The following is a 23,845-nucleotide window of genomic DNA, read 5'->3' on the forward strand; positions in this document are numbered from 1 at the left end:
GTCAAGCAAGATGAAAACTGAGAATCCCATTGGATTTGGCAGCATGGAGGACTTTAATAACCTTGATGATGAGAGAAATTTAAATGGAGAGGGTGGGATGACAACTTGGTTGGAGAAAGTTCAAGAGAGAATGGGAAGAGAGAAGTTTGATAAAGTAAATACAGATGGCTTTGAGATTTTATCATAAAGGTTAGGAAAGAAATGGGATAGTAAATCTAGCATGCACAATTTGGCACAGGTCAGCAATCAAGTAGGTGTTCTTATACTGTACCCTTTTCTTATACTGAATTTCCATCTTTGTCTATAGCTGGGAACTTGATCTAGGGAGTATTTTTGAGACTTAAGAGAAGGCATAAACATGTTTCTAGTTTAGGACAAAGAGACAGGTAAGGATGAGTTATTAAGGATACTGGAAAAAAGTGAGGAAATAGATAATAATAATAATAAACTATAATATCACTCATACAATGGAGGGATGAGTTTGAATTTATCCTGAAGCTTCAGGAAATAAGGTAAATATGGAGAGACACATACATATGCATAAATAATTGTATAGATAAAAGATTGAAAAATCAAGATAGATCATTCCTGAAAAATCTTGTATTTCAAGATAAAGTTGGATAGTAATAGCTGACTATCTGGCAAGCTTCAACTGAGAATGTGGAGAACATATTGAAGCTTTTAAATAGTTATTGAGGAGGCGCTGGGCACGGTTCCTCACACCTGTAATTCCCAGCGGCTCCTGAGGCGAGATAAGAGGATTGTGAGTTCAAATCCAGCCTCAACAAAAGCAAGGTGCTAAGCAACCCAATGAGACCCTGTCTCTAAATAAAACACAAAATAGGGCTGGGGATGTGGCTTAGTGGTCGAGTGCCCCTGAGTTCAATTCCCAGTACCAAAAAAAAAAAAAAAAGTTATTGAGGAGAATGTTTGAGGGTAGGACCTGATTTAAATGAAAGGGTTGAAAAGATGCCTATGAGTATATTGTAGAGATTGGAATCTAGACATTTATAATGACCTAAACCTGGAAAAATGGAAGTTTGTGCCTTTATTCTGACAGTGCTTAGAAGTATAGAATTAGAAAAAGTAAATTGCAACATTGATATAGATTAGGCTCTTTTGGGGTGATTGATTTGGAAATTTTGAGGTGAAAGGAAATGGGGAATGTTAGAATAAAGTTAAATATCCTTCTATGGGGTTTAGGAAGAGAAGTTTGACATAGTGTGAGTAATTGAGGAGAAGATGAGGTCTCTGACATTGAAGATGAGAATGAGGTCATGAAATTGGAAGATAGGAAGTTGTGGTTACAGGGTAAGATAGTTGGAATTTTTTAGCTGGAATAATTTCAGTTTATTACAAGATCCTGTATAAGTAATTGCAATGTAAAATGAGTTAAGGTCCAGGAATTAAGATGATATGCATGTTGAGGCTATGCTCTTAATTCTCTATGTATTTTGTATTTCCCAGGAAATTGGCAGAAATTGGGATTGAGAGAAAAACTAAATCAGGTCTCAAGTCTTCAGTGAATGAGGTAGGGATTTATAGATGATAGCAGCAAAGAGTAGAAGGTAGATAAGTGAGAATGGCATACTTTCTAAAAGCATCACATAGCTTTTACCCGAGGCAGCGAGTAATAGCAGTGAAACACCAGGGGAAGGTTGGCCTCCTCTACGAGCCCATTGGAGTAAGTCTCCCCGACTATAGAAGATGAGGGGAATTGGAATCTGTAAAAGGAGAACCAAATTTCAATTAAGATGTGAAAACAGAGAGACTGTTCTGGAAGAAAGCTCTTTCCTGGAACTGTGGATCCAGAAGATTAGTAGAATGTGGAGAGAGGGCTAATTGGTGGCAGGAACAAGAGCTAAGAGCAAAGAGGTTGGACACGAGTGAATCTTAGAGGGATGAGAAGATGTTTGAAAGTGATTCACCTTCAAATATTTTAATACTGACACAAATCATTGAGGGGACCAGGGGGCTGGGGACTGCCTCAGCAAGACAGTGTTCACAGGGGATAGATAGTGCCTTGTTCTGGGTAGAGGTTCTCTGACTCTCACAAAAGGATTGAGGCAGAGGCAAAGACTATGGTGTCAGATAGCTTGAGAAAGTGGGTATTATTCTGGATGTGGGCTATTGAATTGTGCTCTGGGAAACATTAAGATTCTTGTTAAAAGTAAAAGAAGAGGTATCTCTTAAGTTATCAAAAGAAGAGTCCTATTGAGGTATTGAAATAAGCCTGTACCTGTGGGTTAGAGTGTAATAATTTTTAAAAATTAGCTCAACAAATGTTTTTGAATCCTTGTGTTAGATATCTTGGATGTACATCAGTGAATAAAGCAGGAAAGAAAAGTATTCATCCTTTTGCAGCATATATTCTAATGCTGGAGATGGAGGGAGGCAGATAAACATGAAAAACACATCAATTATTTAGTGTATTAAAGATAAGTCCAATGAAAAGAAAAAAATAGCCAGACTACAAAGTATTAGGAAAGGCTACAATTTTAAATGTAGTGGTCAGGGTAGGTCTGATTAAGAAGTGACAATTGAGCAAACACATGAAGGAGAGGGAGTGTTTCTGTGAGGGAAGCATTTCAGACAGAAGGACTGTTAGTGCAAGGCTCTGAAGGGGCAATGTGCCTGGTGTGATCAAGAATAATGAATCCCATATGTCTGAAATGGGTCAGACAGTAATAAGAGGTGATGTTAGAGAGTTATGAAAAAAATGTAGTTAGTTAAAGATTTCTTTTTGATAAATTCTAGTTTATTATCAATAATATAGATTTATATTAACTATTTTTAATTAAATTTGTCATATTAAAATATAATAAGTACTTTAAAATACTTAAGACTTAAAAGTTTGAGTGATAAATTTTCTTATCAGTCATTCTTTGTTTAAGGAATAACTTCTTGAATTCTTTATCCTTAAAATGTTAGTTTTTCAATTCTTTACAGAATGATTTGGAACAAGTCCTACGTCAAATTGGTGATAAGGACCAAAAGATACAGAACCTTGAAGCCTTATTGCAGAAGAGTAAAGAAAATATTTCATTACTAGAAAAGGAAAGAGAAGATCTTTATGCAAAAATTCAGGCTGGGGAAGGAGAGACTGCTGTTCTTCACCAGTTGCAAGAAAAAAACCATATGTTACAGGAGCAAGTAAGCTTGTAAAATGTATTTTATTTCTAAGATTTACTTTTATCTCTCTAAATCTCATTAAATGTTTTGTTTGAATGACTCATTATCCTGGCTTTTTTTTCTACATTTAAAATCATGTGTATTTTTGACATAGAGCATTTTATTTATCCCAGAGGTTGGTTATGTTACTGCTGTAGTAAAAGTTAGTTAACATGATGTGACATAGGAAATCCTCAGTTAATGTTCTAGGATGTAACTTTCTAAACTGTAAACTATAGTAAATTATTTCACCTCATTAGCTTATTGGAAAAGTGGTGATGTTATTAATAGTGCATACTTGCCTTATAGCATTTTGTGTTATTTTAAAAAAAGAATGAATAACAAATGTATTCCTAAGTTATAGGTACTAATCAAATACTAGTTGTTACTGTGTATTAGTCAATATTCAGATTTAACATTTATTTATATTTTGATGATATATCTTTAGACAATATATAGCTAATAATTTTTATAACTTGCCCTATTGTCACAAAATTCATATGTAGTTGAAGAAAAACATAAAATTTAAATAGTAACATTTTAAAACTGAAAATAATTGACAGTTGCTTTTTTGGAAGAATTATCTAGGAAGATAATTATTATTATCTAAATAAGAAAATATTAGCAAAGTGTCAGTAGGTTATATCACTTTTCTAGTTTTTAGAAAAGTTTTGGAATTAGAATATATATAGATTTCCCCCCAAATTTCTAAATTAGTTTTGAAGAATTCAAATTTTGGGGGGTTAGTTTTTATGAAAAATTGTCTAGCCTATTTTTTAGTTATCTGCAATTTGACATTGCTCATCCTACAAATATGATCAGGAAAGTCATGCATTTTTTTAAAAGAATAAATTGACATACTTCTAGGGAAGCAACTGATGATAGTTAGCCCCTCTGCCACCTAGAAAAGTGAAAAAAACATGTATAAAGTCATTGCTTTCAGTGATCCCTGAGGAAAGAGAAACCATGGAGGTGAAATCTTTGACCACTTTACAGTTTGACCCGGAGACATTTTTCAGACTATGATGAAGGTTGGGAGAATCTAAAGAAAACAGTGAGTTCACTGAGCTGGGGAGTGAAAGGTTGGTTTAAACCGAGAGACTGAAGTTCAGGTAGGTTAAGGCAGCTGGAAGGTTCAGTTTGCAGAGAAAAAAACCAGGGAAGGAGGAGCAATGCAGAGAAAAAGCTCCAGAAACTTGTAAGGATCCACTGGAGGATTTGGTGGAATGCTAAGTTTTATATTAGAAGGTGAGATTCTGCAAGGCCGGACAATGAGCAATATCAGGGAACTGCAGACTGGAAAATTACCAGAGCCCACACAGGACTGGGAGATATTCAAGTGCCAGCAATCATAGAAGAAACACATAGTTGAACAGTGGGGAATTCAGTAGAAATCCACTCCAGAAATGTTACACCTTAGGAGAGAGTAAGGCTAAAGTAGCCTTAGAGTAAAAGCTTCTGTACACCTGACCTAACAAAATGTAAACCCCAGCCTTGAAAGGGCCCAAATGAACCACAGATGTATTAACTATTTATTGGAACAAAGCTCATGATTCTGTAAAAGAATGCAACAAAATCCAGATTGGTCATGATAAATAACAAAAAAATTACTAGAAATATGAATAAACAGAAAAAAATGTGAGTCATAACCAGGAGAAAAATCATCTAATGGAAACAGACTCTGAAATGTAAGGTGATGGACTCATCAGATAAGTACTTAAAAACACATCTTAAAATATGCTAATGGGAGGCTGGGGTTGTAGCTCTGTTGTATAGCACTTGCCTAGCATGTGTGAGGCACTGGGTTTGATCCTCAGCACCACATTAAAAATAAATAAATAAATAAATAAATAAGTAAATGTATTGTGTCCATCTACAACTAAAATAATTGCTAATAATTTTAAAAAAGAATATGCTTATGGGTATAAAGGAAAAACTATAATAACAGAGATAGAAGTGGAAACATTCAAGAACAACAAAATGGAATTTCTGGAGATAAAAATCTTAAAATACATGAAATAAAAATGTCATTGGATAGATTAAGCAAATAGAAAATAATGTCAGTGAACTTGAAGATAAGGCAATTGAAACTGTGCAAAATGAAGCAGAGAAAGAAAGAAAAAAAGACTAGGAGGAATTGCAGGTGAGAAGAGTGCCTTAATCTATGGGATAGTATCAAGTAGGCTACCATAATATAATGAGAGTCACAGATGGGGCTGGGGAGAAATATATTTATAGAAATAATAGCCAAAACAATTTAAAATTTGAAAGTATAAATTCAAAAAATTCAAAAACTCCATAAACTCCAAATAAGATACATAAAAAATTTCATCTAAATTTAAAAAGTTTGTTCTTCAAAATATACCATTTTGAAAATAAAAGCCAAGATTCCAACTGGGAGAAAATAACAATTTACAAATAGTCAGCATATATAAAAAAGTCTTGTTATTTGGTTAGAACATTGATTGTCCAAGGCTAGCGATGGGAGTTGGGAATGATTACAAAGCGGCATGAGGAATATTTTAGGATAATATGTTTTCTATGTTGATTATAGTGATGGTTAACGAAGGGTATACATTTATCAGATCTCAAATTAACAATTTAAATTAGATGAGTTTTATTGCATGTAAATTATAGCTTCATAGAGAATTAAAAATATGTGTGTTTGATATTATTTCCTATGATTTTTTTCCCTATGATTTGAGATCATGTTCATGTATCTTTGGAAAGATGTGAATAGTTTTACTTTAAAAACTTTGAGATAACATCATACAGATTTAATATTCTCATGGTGCTTAAATCTGGGCTTCTTTGTTTTTGTTATATCATTTATGAACTTTTATATAATAGGTAACTCAACTGACAGAGAAGCTAAAGAATCAGTCGGAAAGTCATAAACAAGCCCAGGAGAATTTACATGACCAGGTACAAGAGCAGAAGGCACATCTTAGAGCTGCACAAGACCGTGTCCTCTCTCTAGAAACCAGTGTCAATGAATTAAATAGCCAATTAAATGAAAGCAAGGAGAAGGTCTCCCAGCTTGACATACAGGTAGTATGGAATCATGCTTTTTAATATAAAGTATGCTTTATAAATCATGCTTTTAAAAATATAGGTATGAATAGAGCATCAATTTTAGGCTGTCAAATATTTTGAATTCTTACTCTCCTTTTGCCTCACACATTAATAGAAAAATATTTGGAATAGAAATTAGATTTAAAAACGAGATAATTTATTGAACTTTTCTGTTTGGGCAGATTTTCTCTTTCTTCTTGTCTCCTCCTTGTTGCTCCTCTGCCACTTTAAGCAAACTACATCTCCTGAAATTACTGAATCTTAGCTTTTTGTTTTGTTTTGATAAAGTCTTATTTTCTTTTTAATTTCAAATTAATTTGATATTATGCCATAAGATCTCTGTTACATGTATTTTTTATTTTCATTTAAAAGATCTTCTTTAAAGATTTGATTTTTAAAAAAGAACACCAATGTGTATTACTTTTAGTATTTTAATTCTATTCTTTCAGAAGTGTTGCTTGATGAGTAAATCATGGTATAGGAAATAAGACAAATTTCTTTCTCCATTCTAATATTTGGATTGTAGAGGGGCAGACTATATAAAGGACCATGTAATTTCCCATCAAAGTATTTATGAAATAATGTCAGCCAGTAAAACTATTAGTTAATCTCCCCTGATTCTTCTTTGTGTTTCCCATAATTTTGGAAAATATGTCACATTAGTTGAAGCTTATTGTATTAAAAGATCATGGGCAATTATTGTGCACTAAAGTATTTTATGAATTTTTGGTTCTTCAGATAGAATGCCATGTGTAAATGAAGCTGACTTCTGAAAAAATAAGTTCTTTATAGTCACTGATATGCATTTATCATATTTGCTTCCTCTTGTTTAAAGTGTAAATTTCTTTAGTTTTCACTTTTAATTCAATGTAGATATATATCTATATATAACCATTGTTTCTGAGAAAACAGAGTATTTAGTTACTAAGAAAGAATCTTAAAATTTTTTCCTGTTAGCTTAAAATTATTCCTACAGTATATTTTAGATTTCTTATGTTTATTGCTCCTCTCCTCAACCAGCCAAAAGAATGTCTTCCTGTGTTTTACCCTTTCTCAAAGTGTTTTAGTTCTAAATATGTGTTTATATTTTGTTTGCTTTTTGCTTGATTTTATTAAAGCTTATTATTTAAAACCTTGAGTTTTAATATGTAATTTCTTGATATTCTTATGAGGATTAAAAGTAAAACCCTTTAGGTGGGAAATTATTGGGTAATAGTGAATTTCAAATGTAGTCGTGGTTTGTCTAGGTGTTTTGTGTCCTTGGATTCTGGAAAAGTTTTCTTTGAAGCCATCATTTTTTTTTTTTCAAAGCATAGTTATTTAGTTTGTTGTTAACAGTGGTAGACTTTGGAGATTCACATTCACTTTGGAATGTCCTTTCTCAGGAAAAAAGTATACCATTTCTTTTTTAACAAAAGGGTACATTAGTGTTTTGTTGTCATATAGGAACATTTTTTTTTGTTGTTTCTTCAAACATTATTAAGAGTTTTCCCCCGTACCATTCCTATTTTTTGGATTTTCACAGACATATCTTTTAATATCTAAATCCTTATTTTTCTTTTTAACAAAAAAGGACTTAATTTTTAAATAGTTTAGTGACAAAACCAATGTGCATTCAAGCAAGGTAAATCATCAACTAAATATGGAATAAAGTAATGTGTAAATTTTGTTACAGATTAAAGCCAAAACTGAATTATTGCTATCAGCAGAAGCAGCAAAAACTGCTCAAAGAGCCGATCTTCAGAATCATTTGGACACAGCTCAGAATGCATTACAAGATAAACAGCAGGTGGGGAAACTGATGCAATTTCATATTACAACCTAGTGCTTTGGTAGATAAATTTATTGAACCCATTTATAAAATGATATGTAGTTTTATAAAGTCTTGTGATATAATTGTTTATCCTCTTTACTGCATCTTGGAGTTCAGATCCATTTGAGAGTAAATGCAAGAGACAGATAGATGGAGACAAATATACCAGCTTTGCTTTTGATAAATCTCAACTGGTGCACAGGTGCGGTTGGGCTTCCTAATATTGTATTATGTTTCTTCACTGGCGGAGTCCTCGATGAGGAACTGAAACATTTACTCCTAATTATTGAATTGTTGCCTCCACCCATCAAGCACCAATGGTTAGAACTCCACACTTATTTTTAGTAATTAGGCAAGGCCATGACCCAGATGTTCTTACTCTGGGATATAGGAAAAGAGGGCTATGTATTCCATCTCAGTTATGAGGAAGGACTGAGGGGCTGGATAGAATGTAGAAGTTACTTTTCTCAATACTTTTGGTATAATAGAAATTTCTATTTTAGGTCAAGATTAAGAGCTAGTAGATATTCTTAATGTTTTATTACAGATAACTTTTTAGAATTTACTTGATACTCAAGAAGTGATACTGGTTCTAGCTACTTTTTTTGTTTTGATTTGAAGTATAACAAATTTGAAAAGCAAAACAAGACAGTTTTCTTTATTTGTTCTTTACTCCAATTCTTTTATTTTTCTTTTGAGATGGAATGTTTGCTATTAAATTTGGTATGTGTCCTTTCAGGCTTCTATAAGCATTAAAAAATATATGTATATTTAATTATTATATATGTGTGCATATAGGAATTTTTTTAAAAAACAAGAATCAGAGAATATATGTTGTTCTGCAACTTGCTTTTTACTTACAGTATTACTCCATATGTCTGGAAAATATTTTCTAAACATGAGATTAGGATCAGAAAGTAAAATGGCAAAAATATAAGAATGACCACATAAAACTCTAAAATTTATTGTGAAATATTTTTACCCAATTTCTAAAGCAAATAGCAAAAAGACAAAACATTTTATGGAATATGCCTGATGAAGGGATAATGACCTAATTGTTTAAAACACTGTTTACATGGGAAATAAGTGAACCTACAAGAAAATACAGGCTTAGTATTGTTAATATAAAAATCTGAAGTCCCAAGTGTTGTAAAATCCAAAATTTATTGAGTTCTGACTTAATAGAGTTTGAAATATTTAGAATTTTGGATTTCTGATTAGTGGTGCTCAACCTGTAAAGGTCTATGCAGATACTCCAAAATAAAAATCTGAAATATCAAACACTGATGGTTCCAAGCATTTCATTTTTTTAAAAATATTTTTTTAGTTGTAGTTGGACACAACATATTTATTTTTATTTGGTGCCGAGGATCGAACCCAGTGTCTCACACGTGCGAGGTGGGCTCTCTCCTGCAGAGCTACAGCCCCAGCCCGGTTCCAAGCATTTCAATTAAGGCCTTCTCAAATTGTGTATATCTTCAAAACTGTATTAGGAAATATTCAAGTTTATTAAGAATCAGTTACAAATTGAAACAATAATGGAGTACAGTTACCTGTGTAGAAGAAAAGTATGTATTACTAGTGGAAGGATCAGAGATGGTGTGAAGAACAAGTCACTTTAGTACACTGCTGCTGATAGAACACATTAGTTCAACCTTTTAGAAGGGGGAAGGGAGAGGGAGTTATTTAGCAATATATTTCAAGTGATCTATTCTTTAGATCACTTTTTTCATTCTAAGGGGATAATCATAGGTTTAAAGATTCTATTTGCATCTCTGTTAATATGGAGAAAATTTAATAGCAATCCTAGAATTTAATGCAGGAGACTTAGCTAAGCAATAAACTATCAATAAAATGGAAATTCATGCAGTTGGGTACAATATTTTAGAAAATAATATCAGAAAGTTTTATGATGCATTGTTTTGTAAAGACACTTGAGACTGAAATAATGTAAAGTGAGATCCTATTTTTATTTTAAAAATACATAAAGATATATAAATTATCATGTAGAAAAGACTGGAAAGAAAGTTATGAAACATTAACAGTGATTACCCCTGGGTAGTAGATTTATTAGTAATTTTTATTTTGTTCTCTCTGTGCAATTGGGTGTTTCAAATGAATTGAAGCAACATACTAGATGTAATCACTGTAATATTTTCAAAATATTATATTTTAAAATAGCATTTGGAATATTTTAAAACATTTATTTGTAATATAAAACTGATTTTTATTACTAGCCTCTTTAATATTATGATGTTTTAGCTCCTAAGATCACTTTCTACAAAAATATCAGAAGGTTATTTCACAGGGCTGGCTGTGTACTCAGTGGTAGAATGCTTGCCTAGCATGGAAAAGTCCTATTTTGGATCCCCAGAACCACAATCAAACAACAAAAAGTTATTTAACTGTTATATATATAAAGTATCTCGCTCTATGCACATTCCATTCAGGTCCTTTATATTGGTGGATCAAGATAGCTTCTGTTAAATTGTTATCTGGAGTCTGACTCCAGATTTTTCTTCAATAAAATTAGTTTTCAATTTTGATTTGACTGAATATCTGGCCACTACAATGTAGTAAACCTTACCAAAGTTTTCATCAATTGTGCTTCTCTGTAGGAGTTGAATAAGATCACCTCTCAGTTGGATCAAGTCACTATAAAGTTACAGGATAAGCAAGAACACTGCATTCAGCTGGAAAGTCATCTTAAAGAATATAAAGAGAAACATCTCTCTTTAGAACAAAAAATTGAAGAGCTAGAAGGCCAAATTAAGGTATGTATAAAAGAAGTTGAATTTAGTTGTATTTTCTACTCAGTGGTGTTGGAATCTTATGACCTACATGGAATCAAAGATTTTTATTTAAGAAAGAAAGGTGAAGTTGTGTTATATAATTTCAAAAAATTATAATTTTTCATGTTTTAATTTTGAATTCCATCTTTACTTTTATTTTTTGTGTTTTGGCATGTATTTTTATTAGTATATTATAGTTATACATAATAATGGGATTCATTTTGACATTCATAAATTCATTTCCATCTTTATTTTTAATTCCTTTATTAGTGGGTGGCTTTTATAAGTGACAATTAATATACATACTGATTTCCTTATAACTTATTAACTGTTTCTGAGAAATAACCAACAGGGATAATACAGGGATCTACTGTATAATTATAAGGAATTTATCAAATTTTGTTGTTGTAAAGTTTCTTTTATACCTTAATTTTTCCATTTTCCTTTCCTACTCTAATATAATATTTCAGATATGGTAGACTTTTTTTCTTTTTAAACTTTGCATTTGTAAACTTTGGATTTTGCTTCTAATCTAATAATACATGTAAGCCATGCTAAACTGAATCTTTAACACAATACCAAGTGAAGGTATTGATTTTCGAAGAGATGAAGTCATTAGACATATCAAAGAAGGATTTGATCTGAGTCTTTTGTCCTTTAAACTAGAACTATTATCAGTTAAACAAAAATTTCTCAAGTTACACTCTATATGGGCATGTGTATGTATGTGTGTATGTATATATCTGGCGTGTGCGTACACATATATATTACTTCTACTTCCATAATCAGGTGAGTTGTGTATGTGATTATAGAATCACAAGATATGGATATGTATATATGCAAGGAAATGATATTTATAATTTGTTTGTTCCTTTTTCTTTTCTTTATGACCAATGATAGTAGTAATAGCACATCACTTTAGTTATGGTTGAAAAGAATGGAAATACAATTTTACTGAAAAGTATCTAATAATTCTATTTGGGTACCTTTTAAAAAATAGTTGTTATTTAGAACTGAGAGTGTCTGTTGTGATCATCAGCACTTTGACATTTTGTTATTAGTTTAGGAGGTATTCTGTATGTTTCACATAAACATTGCTGTAGAATTAATTTATGACATTGAATATCTTTTATGAATATTTTAATACAGGCGTTAAGAGCCGTAGGTACCAATCAGTTTATAAAATATTTAAGTTTGCAAAATTATTATGACTATGTAAGAAATGTAGTACTTATAGATATACAAACTTGTGTTTAGTGTTTTATTTTGTAAATTTGTAAAAATACACATGTAATTATATGTGTATGATGAAATGCATACTACATTCTGAAGAACAATAATATCTAAGTCACAGAGATAATAAAGCAAAATCATGAACTAAATTGGCTTTATATTTTGGGTCAGTGGGTGTTAATGAGGAGGACTATATGACAACTCCATTTTAATTTTAAATATCATATAATTATTTCAGTATTTTAAACTGTGACTATTAAGATAATGTATTTTATCAGTGACCTGTTACTGAATTTTTTTCAATTTACGTTAACCACTTTTACTCTAGTAATAAATGTTTAAGTTTGTTCTCTTCTTCAGAATTGATTTTAAAAGTAAACACTTAGTAACTGCTTATTATGTATAAAGTATACACTAGATCCTAAAAAAAGATTATAAAATAAATAAACTCCTTACTCAGTAATGGTTTCAGAATGTTTATTGTAATATTTTTGTGTGTTATGTCAATACCAATTTGAATATAAGCAAAATATTACAGTAATAGTAGATTGATAATGTTCAACATTAAAGTGACTGCTGTATTTCTTCCTCTTCCATAGAAACTAGAAGCTGATACTCTTGATGTTAAAGCAAGCAAGGAGCAAACTTTGCATGATCTTCAACAGCAAAGGCAGCTGAACACAGATTTGGAGCTTAGAATTACAGAATTGAGTAAACAACTTGAAGCAGAGAAAGAAATGTAAGTTAAACCCCCTATTTATAAATTAAGGGAGAGGAGAGGATTGTAAATTAAATATTAAAATTTCCTTAAGATTTCAATTTTGCTGGGGCTGGGGATATATTTGATAGAGTGCTTGCTTTGTATGCATAATGCCCTGGGTTCAGAACCATAAATTGATGTTAATGTGAAAGAAAAATTAAACCATCATAATGTGGTTAAAGTTAATGTCACTAAAAAAGGGCTAAAAACTTAATTTTATAAAATTTGTGCCAGATAGTCTCTTTTCAACGATAATATGATACCTATTTTTATTGAGCAATTGTTTGAGTTCTTGTCAGTTTGAATATATTAATATCAAAGTGTAAAATATAGGGATATTTATGTGCACCACCCAAGAGCAGTCAGGCTTCTGCTTTGAAGTACTGTGCCAAGTTAAGGAATGGATCATTTCTTATAATAAATGATTTTCTTTTAGCTTTGTGATGCATTTTGGCAGATTGTCTATGTTATTGAGCATAAGGGAAAGACCAGAATCAGTCCACATTCTTTTAAATTTTATTATTGAGGTAAAATGTACACACTTAAACACACAGAATTTTACATATACAATTTGAGTTTTAATAAATGTATGCTCTGTGTAACTGTGCTTCCTCCAATCCACCCCAGTATGAAACATTTTTATCACTTCTGATCTTCATATATCCTCTGATACTGCCTGTGGTTACCAGTTACCTTGAGTCCTGCTTCCTCAGATGTTGAAGTATAATACCAGAGAAGCCCTCCCAGGCAAGAGTAGAGGAGAAAGTAAGAAGCTTTATTAAAGTATAGTAAAACAGACTTCTCCTGGGTGGAAGAAGGAGATCCAAAGGCAGAATCCATGGGATGAGGCAATCCTATCCCTTTTATATGTCTAAAGTTTCCCTAGTTCTCCTGCATTCCTCTCCTGTGTCTTGTTCATTTCCCCTCATCCTGCATAATGACTGGGGGGATATGGTCAGGGGTTGAGCATGTGGGCTGGAAAGCTCTAAGTGGAGTGCCAGGCAGAAGGGGAGCGGCAGCCCAGGGGGCATTGATTATCAGCTCCTTGTCTGCTCAGGAGTTGCTTAATTAACGACTTTTTGGGGAGGGGTAGTATCAAAGGGTTTTGGAGATGTGAACATTCCATTCTCCCAGGGGCTGTTTCCAATTTCCTGGACTCAAATGGGCTCCATTTTCTCTATCAGATTTATCTAGCTACACTAACTCCCTGTCTTTAAATCTGGCTTCACTTCTAGTCAATACTTTACATTTTCTCTGTAGAAAATCACAGTTCTATTTTAGTCTCTATAGATTAATTTTGTTTTTGAATTTCATATAAGTACGATCGTATAGTATATTCTTTTTGTGACTGGCTCTTTTTTACTTAGTGTTCTGCTTTTTGAAATTCACCCATGTAGTCGAATGAATTCATTCTTTTTATTTGTTACTATTATTCCACTAAATCTACTATAATTTGTTTATTTTCTTGGTAATAGGTATTTTGGAATTGTTTCTAGTTTTTAGCTAGTATGAAGAAAGATGCTATAAATATTCTCATAAAAGTAATTTTTGTGAAACTGCTGGGTCATGGTAGGGAAAGTGTGTTTAAAAAGTATATAAAATTGCCAAAGTTTTCCGAAAGTGGTTGTACCATTTTATACTTCTACTAGGAATGTTGCAGTTGCTTCATATCCTTACTGATATTTGGTATTATGCTGAGTGTGAAATGGGATCTCATTGTGGGTTTTTGTGTTGTGTGTGTGTGTATACCAGGGATTGAAATCAAGAATGCTTAATCACTGAGCCACATTGCCAGCCCTTTGTGTTTTATTTATTTCTTTTATAATTTTGAGACAGGGTCTTGCTAAGTGCTTTGGGCCTCACTAAGTTGCTGAAGCTAGCTTTGAACTTGCCTCAGCCTCCCAAGTCTCTGGGATTACAGGCATGTGTTTCTCTTATGAGGCTCTTAATAGCCTTTCAAATGTTTTAACTTGTCTGTTAAATTATTTTAGCTATTTAAATTTTCCTATTAGGGTCTTTTTGTTATTGACTTCTTGGAGTTCTTTTTTATTATTAGTATTTTTATTGAGACATAAAAGCTGTACATCTTTATGAGGTGCATTATGATAATTCCATACATGCATACAATGTGTATGAACAGATCAGAGTAATAAGCACTTCCATGTCCTCAAATATTAAAACATTTCTGTGTGTTGGGAACTTTCATATATTTCTGTTATTTTGAAATGTATTATAAATCATTATAACCTGTTACCCTACTGTGCTACAGAAGACCAGAATTATTTCTTTCTGTATTTTGGTGCCCCTTCTCCAACTTCTTTCTTTGGAGTTATTTGTATATTTGAAATGCAAATCTTTTGACAGACAGATGGGTATATAATAAAGCATTTTCTCCTAGTCATTGGCTTACCTTTAGTTCTTTTTGTTGTTGTTATTTTAAATATGGTATCTTTCAAAGAATAGAAGTATAAAATTTTGGTCAAATTCAATTTGTCATTTTTCTTTTATTTTTTGTTTGTGTTCTAAGAAACATTTGCTCATCCTTAGAATTTATGAAAAATTGTCCTAGTTTTATTTATTTATTTTTTAGAAGTTTTATAGATTTTGTCTTTACATTTAGGTCAGGGATCTACCTTAAATTTATTTTTGTATGAAGATCTGAGGGAGGGGATCCAGGATAACTTTTTTTCCCATATATTATAAAATTGTTCAAGTACCATTTGTTGGAAAAAATAAAAATAAAAAAAACCTTTCCACGTATTAAGTGATTTGTCATCTTTGTCAAAAGCAATTTATCTTACATTTGTGGCCTTTATTTTATGCTGATCTGCTAATCTATGTGTCTCTATGTATATTGACACTAATAGAACCATTCTATGTTGATAATCTACTTTTTTTTTTAGTTTTATGGTAAATCTCATATCAGTTATCTATCTGTATTCCTTCTAAAGATTGTTTTGACTCTTCTTCATTGGTTTTCCATATAAATTTTCATATTAACTCATCCATTTCTATAAATAAAGCTGTTGGGTTTTGATTGGCATTGCACTGAAACTATAAGTCAATTTGGGGAGAATTGACATTTTAACAATACTGAATATTCTAATTCACAAAGATGTTATATATATATCTACTATTTTTAATTTCTCTTGGTAGCATTTTTTTAAAAGGGATCTTGCACATCTTTTGTTAAATTTATTACTGAGGTTTATGTATTTTTCAGTGTTATTTTAAATTAAATTAATTTTTTAAAAATTAGTTTCATACTTGCTTGTGGCTACTATAAAATGCATTTTTTAATACACTAAATGTCTCTATCCTTTAACCTTGTTAACTTTACTTTATAGTTTTATTCATTATTTTGTAGAATCCTTGAATTGTTTTTTGTTTTGTTTTGCTACCGGGAATTGAACTCAGGAGCGCTTGAATACTGAGCCACATCTCCAGCCCTTTTTATATTTTAGAGATAGGGCCTAGCTAAATTGCTTAGGGCCTCACTTACTGAGGCTGGTTTTGAACTTACTATCCTCCTGCTTCTCAGCCTCATGAGCCACTAGGATTACAGGCCTGCTCTACCACACCAAGAGAGATTTAAAAAAAAAAAAAAACTAGAAAAATGTTGCTACCTCTGAATAGAGATAATTTGCCTTCTTCCTTCCTACTTTTTTTTTTTTTTAATAAAGTCTTTTTCTTGATTTACTGTTGGCTGGGACTTCCAGTACAATTTTGAATATAAATTGTAATAACAGACATTCCTGCACTGTTACAATCTTAGGAAATAGTGTTTTACCAAGTTTGAGGTTAGCCATTGGTATTCTGTACATTCCTTTTATAAACATTCCTTTGTATATCTATTTTTGCTTAAACTTTTTAAAAATTATGCCTGTGTTCTATTAACTTTTTTTCCTGCGTCTAGTCGTATGATTATATGTTTCTCCTTTATTCTCTTTAGTGAATTGATTTCCTCATATTAAACCAATCTTGTTTTTCTGGAATAAATTCCATTGACCATGCTGTATTATCCTTTCAATATATTGTTTTATTGATATATTGATAAAACAGTTGGTCCTCCATATCTGGTTCCACTTCTGTATATTTAACTGAGAATTGAAAATATTCAGAGAAAAAAGTTTTATCTGTGTTGAACATGTACAGACTGTTTCCACCTTGTCATTATTCTCTAAACAATATAACATAACAACTATTTACATAGTCTTTACATGATATTACCTATTTTTACATGATATTACCTATTTTATTATTTTTACATGATATTACCTATTTTAAGCCATCTGAAGGTAAAGTATACTGGAGGATGTGCATAGGTTATATGCAAATACTACACCACTTTACATATAAAGAACTTGAGCATCTGCAAATTTTAGTATTTTGAAAGGGGGCCTGAAACCAATTTCAATGGATAATAAAAGACATCTGTGCTTTGTTAAGAATTTTTCATGCATTCATGAAGCCTATTAGTTTGTAATATTTTTTTAAAATATCATTATCAGGTTTTGGTATTATAGTTATACTGATCATAAAAAGGAATTAAGAAGTATTCTTTCCTCCCCAACTTTCTGAGAGAATTATTTGAGGTTGGCATTATTTATTTCATAAATATTTGGTAGAATTCACCAATTAACCAGCTGGGTGTGAAATTGGGGATTCAATTTATTCAATGAATAGAGGGCTATTCTGAATTTAAAATTTATTTATTTTTCTTGAGACACTTTTGGTTATTTGCATCTTTCAAAGAATTTGTCCATTTCATTCAAACTTCAAATTTATTGGTATAGTAGTCTATTTTTAATACTTGTAAGATGTATAATAATATCCCTTTTTTGTTCTTAATAGTAGTAATTTCTCTTTTTTTCTTGATCAATTTAATTAGAGATTTGTCACTTTTATCAGACTTTTATAAAAAAGTTATGTTAATGTTGATTTTGGTCACACTATGAGATCTTTACTGGATATATCACTAGAATTATTAGATATAATTGATTTTATTTTTATCTATTAATTTTTTATTACATTTATTTCTTCATTTATTTCCTTTGGCTTACTTTAGGTTAAGGCTGCCCCTCCCTCATATACCTTTTTTGAGACTCAAAGGTTTATTTTGAGACATACTCAAGAGAGTGGGCTCTCTCAAGGGTAAGAAGCTTTGGGGGAAAAGCAAAGATACACTTTCAAGGGAGAATGAGGGTCAGCTGGAGAGGAGGAGACAGCAACCTCTTGCTATGGATGTCAGAATTTATAGAGAGGTAGTTGCTAAGGGCTGGACTAGAGGCAGAGTTACACAGTTTGCACCAGTTTTGGCAGCGTTCATCCATTGCCCTCATGTTACTTTTGTAGGGAAGGCATGGGTCAAGTGCTTTCCCTTTTTGTAAAAAATAGCTTTTTAATATGAAAGTTTTTCTATGGCTGTCCACATTTTGTAGTGTCTCTTTCTTCTTTTCAGCTCCTCCAACCTTTTTATTTCTCAATGTTTGATGTCAGATTTCTGCAGTTCCATGTCTTATTCGAATAATAAAATTAGTGTGACAGTTTTTCAACATGGAAGAAATTATCTTGAATGATGCCTTTTTTTTTTTTATAATTTGCACTAATGTGGTCAATGGGCTTATGGCAGCAATAAGTATCAGGGGAGATTAGTTTAGATTGTATTAGGATCTATAATAATTGTTAGATGAAATTTCAGCTCTTTCTGGGGGCTGAAGTGGGTGTGTGGTTCTGGGAACATCCCATATAGCCATATAACTTTCCCCCAAATAATTAGAAATCATAAGATTATTTAGCCCAAAAAAGGCAAAACAAAAATAAAGCCTTACATAGTCACCATAAAACTTTTTATAAAAAATAAGTAATAATCAGTTATAAATAAACAAATACACAATTCATAGTCAGAAATTTTAACATGCCTTACTCAAAAATTAACAGAATGGGGGGAGGAGGGACAACTATTAAGGATAGAGAATAACAACATTACCAACTACCTCATTTAATTGCTACTTATAAAACACTATACCTAACAATACATATGTCCACATAGAAAATTACCTAAGATGAGCCATACATTGGGCCTTACATAAGACTTAATTTCAAAAGTTTAAATTTTACCAAGCATATATTCTGCAACAATTGAATTAGAAATCAATAACAACAACATATCTGGAAAAGCTCCAAACAGAACAACAACTGCAAAAAGGCCCAAACCTTTGGAAAGTAAGGAATATATCAAAGAAGAAATGTTGAAAATACATAAAACTTCAGAATAGCAAAAATACATTGTAAGATGAGTACTGGCATTAATTAGAGCATTTTTTTTAAAGTTAATTTAAAAAAAAAAAGAAGATGAGTGTTGGAGAAAAGGATTAAGTGCCCAAATATAGGTGAGCCCTGGGAAAGTAGAACTTGGTGGCTAAGCCCTGTGCTTTTTGGTGGGGTTTATTCAAACCCCAGAAATGTTTACATTAAATAAGAACAGAAAGGACCCCAGAGAAGGAATATTTGCATAAAATATAAAGGTGATAAAGATCTTAGTCTTCAAGGTTTTCCTACTTTGATGTGATATGGGAGACTATGAGTGATTTCTGAAATATGAGATTAGGACAAAAAAAGAAATGGAAATGAAAAGATTAATGGGCCTGCTGGGGCCTTGAGGAAGAACATAAGAAGCAACTCAGAGGTTATCTTAGTAGACTAATGATTGAGATGATGATGAACCACTCAGTAAGTAACATAAAGGAGCAGATATGCTCCCCAAATAACCAGGCACTATAAACTACACTTAAGGCAAAACATATCTCTATATCCTCCACCTGAAATGATCAGAACCTGATTTACTAGATATGAGAACAAAAAAGGTTCCCTACTACATCTCAATCCCATGAAAGCGTGAAACAACTTAATCATCATCGACTCTGATGGGTTTGTTTCATCTCCCTGAAAGACATTTTCCCCTGGCTCTTCATCTCCACTTTTACTATTGGAAAGATCAACAGCCCTCAAACATTTGATACTATTCAAGTCCATCAACTCAGACAGACAGGCCTATTTGGAGTTTAAAAATAAATTCTACTTATATGTGACTAGTCACAAGCCCTCCCATGAAAACATTCAAACGAATGGGGCAGAACTGATTTTTATCCATCAAAATTCTGGTGAATAATATGTTCACTGAAGTTCTGATGACATGACCAAGCTCAACATTAACATCAAGGAAGACAAGCTGAGCAAAAGACTAATTCTACCTTGTAGTGAAGGAATGTGGACATATGTATTGTTAGGTTATAGTATTTTATAAGTAGCAATTAAATGAGGTAGTTGGTAATGTTGTTGTTCTCTATCCTTAATAGTCGTCCCTTCTCCCCCTTATTCTGTTAATTTTTGAGTAAGGCATGTTAAAATTTCTGACTATGAATTGTGTATTTGTTTATTTATAACTTTGATTATTACTTTTTATTTATAAAAAGTTTTACGGTGACTATGTAAGGCTTTATTTTTGTTTTGCCTTTTTTGGCCTGGATAATCTTATGATTCCTAATTATTTGGGGGAAAGTTATATGGCATAGTAAATAAATATATGTAGTCCTAATTTTAGGGTTGTTTTCAGTTTGGTTTTTTTTTTTGTTTGTTTTTTGTTTTTTGTTTTTTTTTTTTGGTGCTGTAGATCAAGCCAGCATACTACTCTGATGTACACTTAAAAAACCTGTAAATTTAATAGGACAACTGTAAATTTGCTCAATTTAAGCTTTTATTGGTGTTATATATGGGATGATAAGACATAATGTGTTAAATGGTATAATAAGAGTTTAATGCCTTTTCTGTTTAGACCTTTAAATATCTGGGAGTTATTGTGTCCTATGAACCTGATAACTTTCACCATCTTTTCTAGGGTTTTTTTTTTTTTTTTAAGAGAGTAAAAGCATATTTCTGAGACTAAAAGTTAGCAAGTTTCAAGATACAAATACAGTTCTATTATTATATTAATACCCAACTTGAAATATGTGACTAGTATGTCTTTAAATAACTTTTCTTTAGCATATTACTGAATTTATGCTAGTTTTAAATTTATACTGATTACATTGGAAAGAGTATGCTTTCTAGAAATTTTTATTTTGCATCTAGTTTTGACTTTTAAAATGGTTGATTTTTAATGTGTATGTGTTTTTTTAATGTGTAATATGCATGATTTCATGTCTTTTTAGATTACATAAAAGGCTGTAGTTTATATCTTCACTGATTCATTCTTGTAGCTTATTCATTCTGGTATATAAAGGCTATATTAGAGGAAAATGATAACAAATCACTCATGTAATCAGCCAGGTTGTATGTATGGTTAAATAAGTCATTTGTTTTCTGTTTTTGAAATAAAATATTTCTTTTATTTTTTTCTCTGTAATAACTATTTTGATGTTTAAGACCTTTCAAACCCATCTTATATTTTTATGTTTTCAAGAAAGGAGGCAAATTTTCCTATGTGCCTAGGAACCAACACACTGAATTAGATGCTTTAGGCTGCATGGAGAACCTTTCTGTTTTTGTAAACCCTATAAAGTCTACAATATGCAGTTTGTTTTGAGGATCTATTGTGGTAGACAAGACTGGATTAAGTCAGGAGGCTTAAAGGGTTTTGATTTTACTACTTAGTTATTTAACTAGGGGAAATCTTCTACATCTGCTAAATGATTTGGTCAGATGTTTTAAGGCATTTTTCAGTTGTGCAATTTTATGAAATTAAATTATTTTTATTTATGAACTATATACAAGAAAACTTAAGAGCTCAGTAATTATTTATGATTAAGTTTGAACAGTGCAGTATGCATTATTTAAAAAAATTTTTTCTTAAATGTCCAGTGTATCCACTACAAAATTGGATCTACAGAAAAAATCTGAAGCCCTTGAAAATATTAAGCAAATGATTACCAAGAAGGAAGAAGAAAAAATGATCCTGAAACAAGAAATTGAAAAGTTAAATCAAGATGCAAAGATGCAGCACAAGGAATTGAATAACAGAATTCAAGCAACAGTAACAGAATTGAAAGAAGTGAAGATGGAGAAAGAAACTCTAATGACAGAGCTTTCTACAGTGAAAGAGAAATTATCAAAAGTTTCTGATTCTTTGAAAAACTCCAAAAGTGAATTTGAAAAGGAGAATCAGAAAGGAAAAGCTGCCATATTAGATTTGGTTAGTTGTTTACATTTATTTCCTTAGGTAAAAGTGATATCTTATTTTAAATGTACTTTTTTTTTCTTAATTTACTGTTGACTATATCTCCCATCCCATGTGATTATTTCTTAATTTATTGGTTTAGCATTTTATTTTTAAAACTTTCTTGTTTCCATTTTCTTAAAACACATTGTTTTACTTTAAAAATGGAAAAACTAATTATAAGCATTGTAAAATGTGGTTTCCAAAGTGTTCTAAAATATTCTCTAAATTATTTTATTGTGACTATTAGTTGCTGCTAGAAATTCTAAGTATGTTGTTTCTTCCCCTTTACTCCTATTATATTCACCTGTTTTTATCATGGGAATGGATAAGCCTGTCCCATGCTTTTAGGTTACTTTCTTTTATGTATCTTACTAAGCTTATAAAACAGACTATTTAAGGTCATTACAAATATTTTCTGTGTAATATAGTTTCTCCCTTTTTAGGAAAAAACTTGCAAAGAATTAAAACATCAACTTCAAGTACAAACAGAAAGCACACTAAAGGAACAAAATGAATTGAAAAAGTCACTTGAAAAGGAGAAGGAGGTAAATTTTAAAATTAATATTTGTGTTCTACATACCACTGAAAAAATTTAAGCTATTTAAAATAAGAGACCAAAATAAAGAAATGTAATTCATAAAAGTAGAAAATTGGGTCAATTAATAGTTATAGTTAGATAATTTAGGTTAAGAAACATTATTTTGGCTAAAAAAATTCTTAATAGACTTTCCATAGAAATGACTTTTTAAGAAGTATTTGTTTCATGAAAATTCATATTAATGATATATTGATAATGATTAGGTAATGGTCGAGATATTTCTATGGTTAATGCTTCTGTTATTCTCTAGCTAAACACACAAGCAAATGAGTAAATAAATGGGCATAAAGTTTAGTTGTTACTCTTTGAAGAAATACCTTTTAGCAGCTGGAGTCAAGTATGCAGCTTTCTAGAAAATCTGATTTGATAATTTGTGGTCCTGACGAATGTGTGATATTAGTGTATTTTGTTTTTTAATTGATAGAGGTATTTGCTTTATAGATTGCTAGCCATGTAAATGGTGAAGTAATAGTGGTTTTGTGTCTAAACTGTGAATCAAAATTGTCCAAATTTATATCCAGGCTATGCCATTTATTAGCTATGCAAATTTTTCATGTTTGACAACTTAGAGAATGAAACTGCACTTAATAATAAAGTGGGGCCAAATATAATAAAATCTATGTCATAAAGTTATTGTTAAAAATAAATGGGTTACAGTAAATGAATGGAACTTGAGAATATTATGCTAAGTGAAATAAGCCAATCCCAAAGGACCAAAGGCCAAATGTATCCTATGATATGTGGATGCTAATTCACAGTAAGTGGGGGAGGGCAGAGAATAGAAGTACTTTGAATTAAACAAAGGGGAGTGAAGGGAGGCCAGGGGCTATGGGGGTAGGAATGATAGTAGAATGAATCAGACATTATTACTTTCTGTGCATATATGATTACATGACCTATGTAACTCTACATCGTGTACAATCAGAAGAATGAGAAGTTATGCTCCATTTAAGTAGGATGTATCAAAATGCATTCTACTGTCATGTTATAACTAATTAGAGCAAATAAAAAATTAAAAAAGAGAAATGGGTTAATATATTTGAAGTACAGAGAATGCTGATTATAACAAAGTAAGTGTTCATATATTAGTTATTGTTTTATTATTGGTTATCACTATATAATCCTTATTGTTATACTGATTTCTGTTTTGAACAAAAATATTAGGCTCTACACTGGAGATAAACTG

At 31.4% G+C, this 23,845-nt stretch overlaps 1 protein-coding gene across 1 annotated transcript in view; it reads left to right on the forward strand.

The window, feature by feature from the left end:
- The window catches only part of Eea1 (early endosome antigen 1), a 114,844-nt gene that overhangs the window by 70,353 nt on the left and 20,646 nt on the right, over nt 1-23,845 (forward strand). The window contains exons 14-20 of the mRNA XM_078053025.1: nt 2,950-3,153; nt 6,022-6,222; nt 7,922-8,035; nt 10,678-10,833; nt 12,684-12,823; nt 21,704-22,034; nt 22,505-22,606. Coding sequence (XP_077909151.1) covers nt 2,950-3,153; nt 6,022-6,222; nt 7,922-8,035; nt 10,678-10,833; nt 12,684-12,823; nt 21,704-22,034; nt 22,505-22,606 — 1,248 coding nt within the window. The remainder of the gene's footprint in view (nt 1-2,949; nt 3,154-6,021; nt 6,223-7,921; nt 8,036-10,677; nt 10,834-12,683; nt 12,824-21,703; nt 22,035-22,504; nt 22,607-23,845) is intronic.

Source organism: Ictidomys tridecemlineatus, chromosome 6, assembly GCF_052094955.1.
Source record: "Ictidomys tridecemlineatus isolate mIctTri1 chromosome 6, mIctTri1.hap1, whole genome shotgun sequence".
NCBI lineage: Eukaryota > Metazoa > Chordata > Mammalia > Rodentia > Sciuridae > Ictidomys > Ictidomys tridecemlineatus.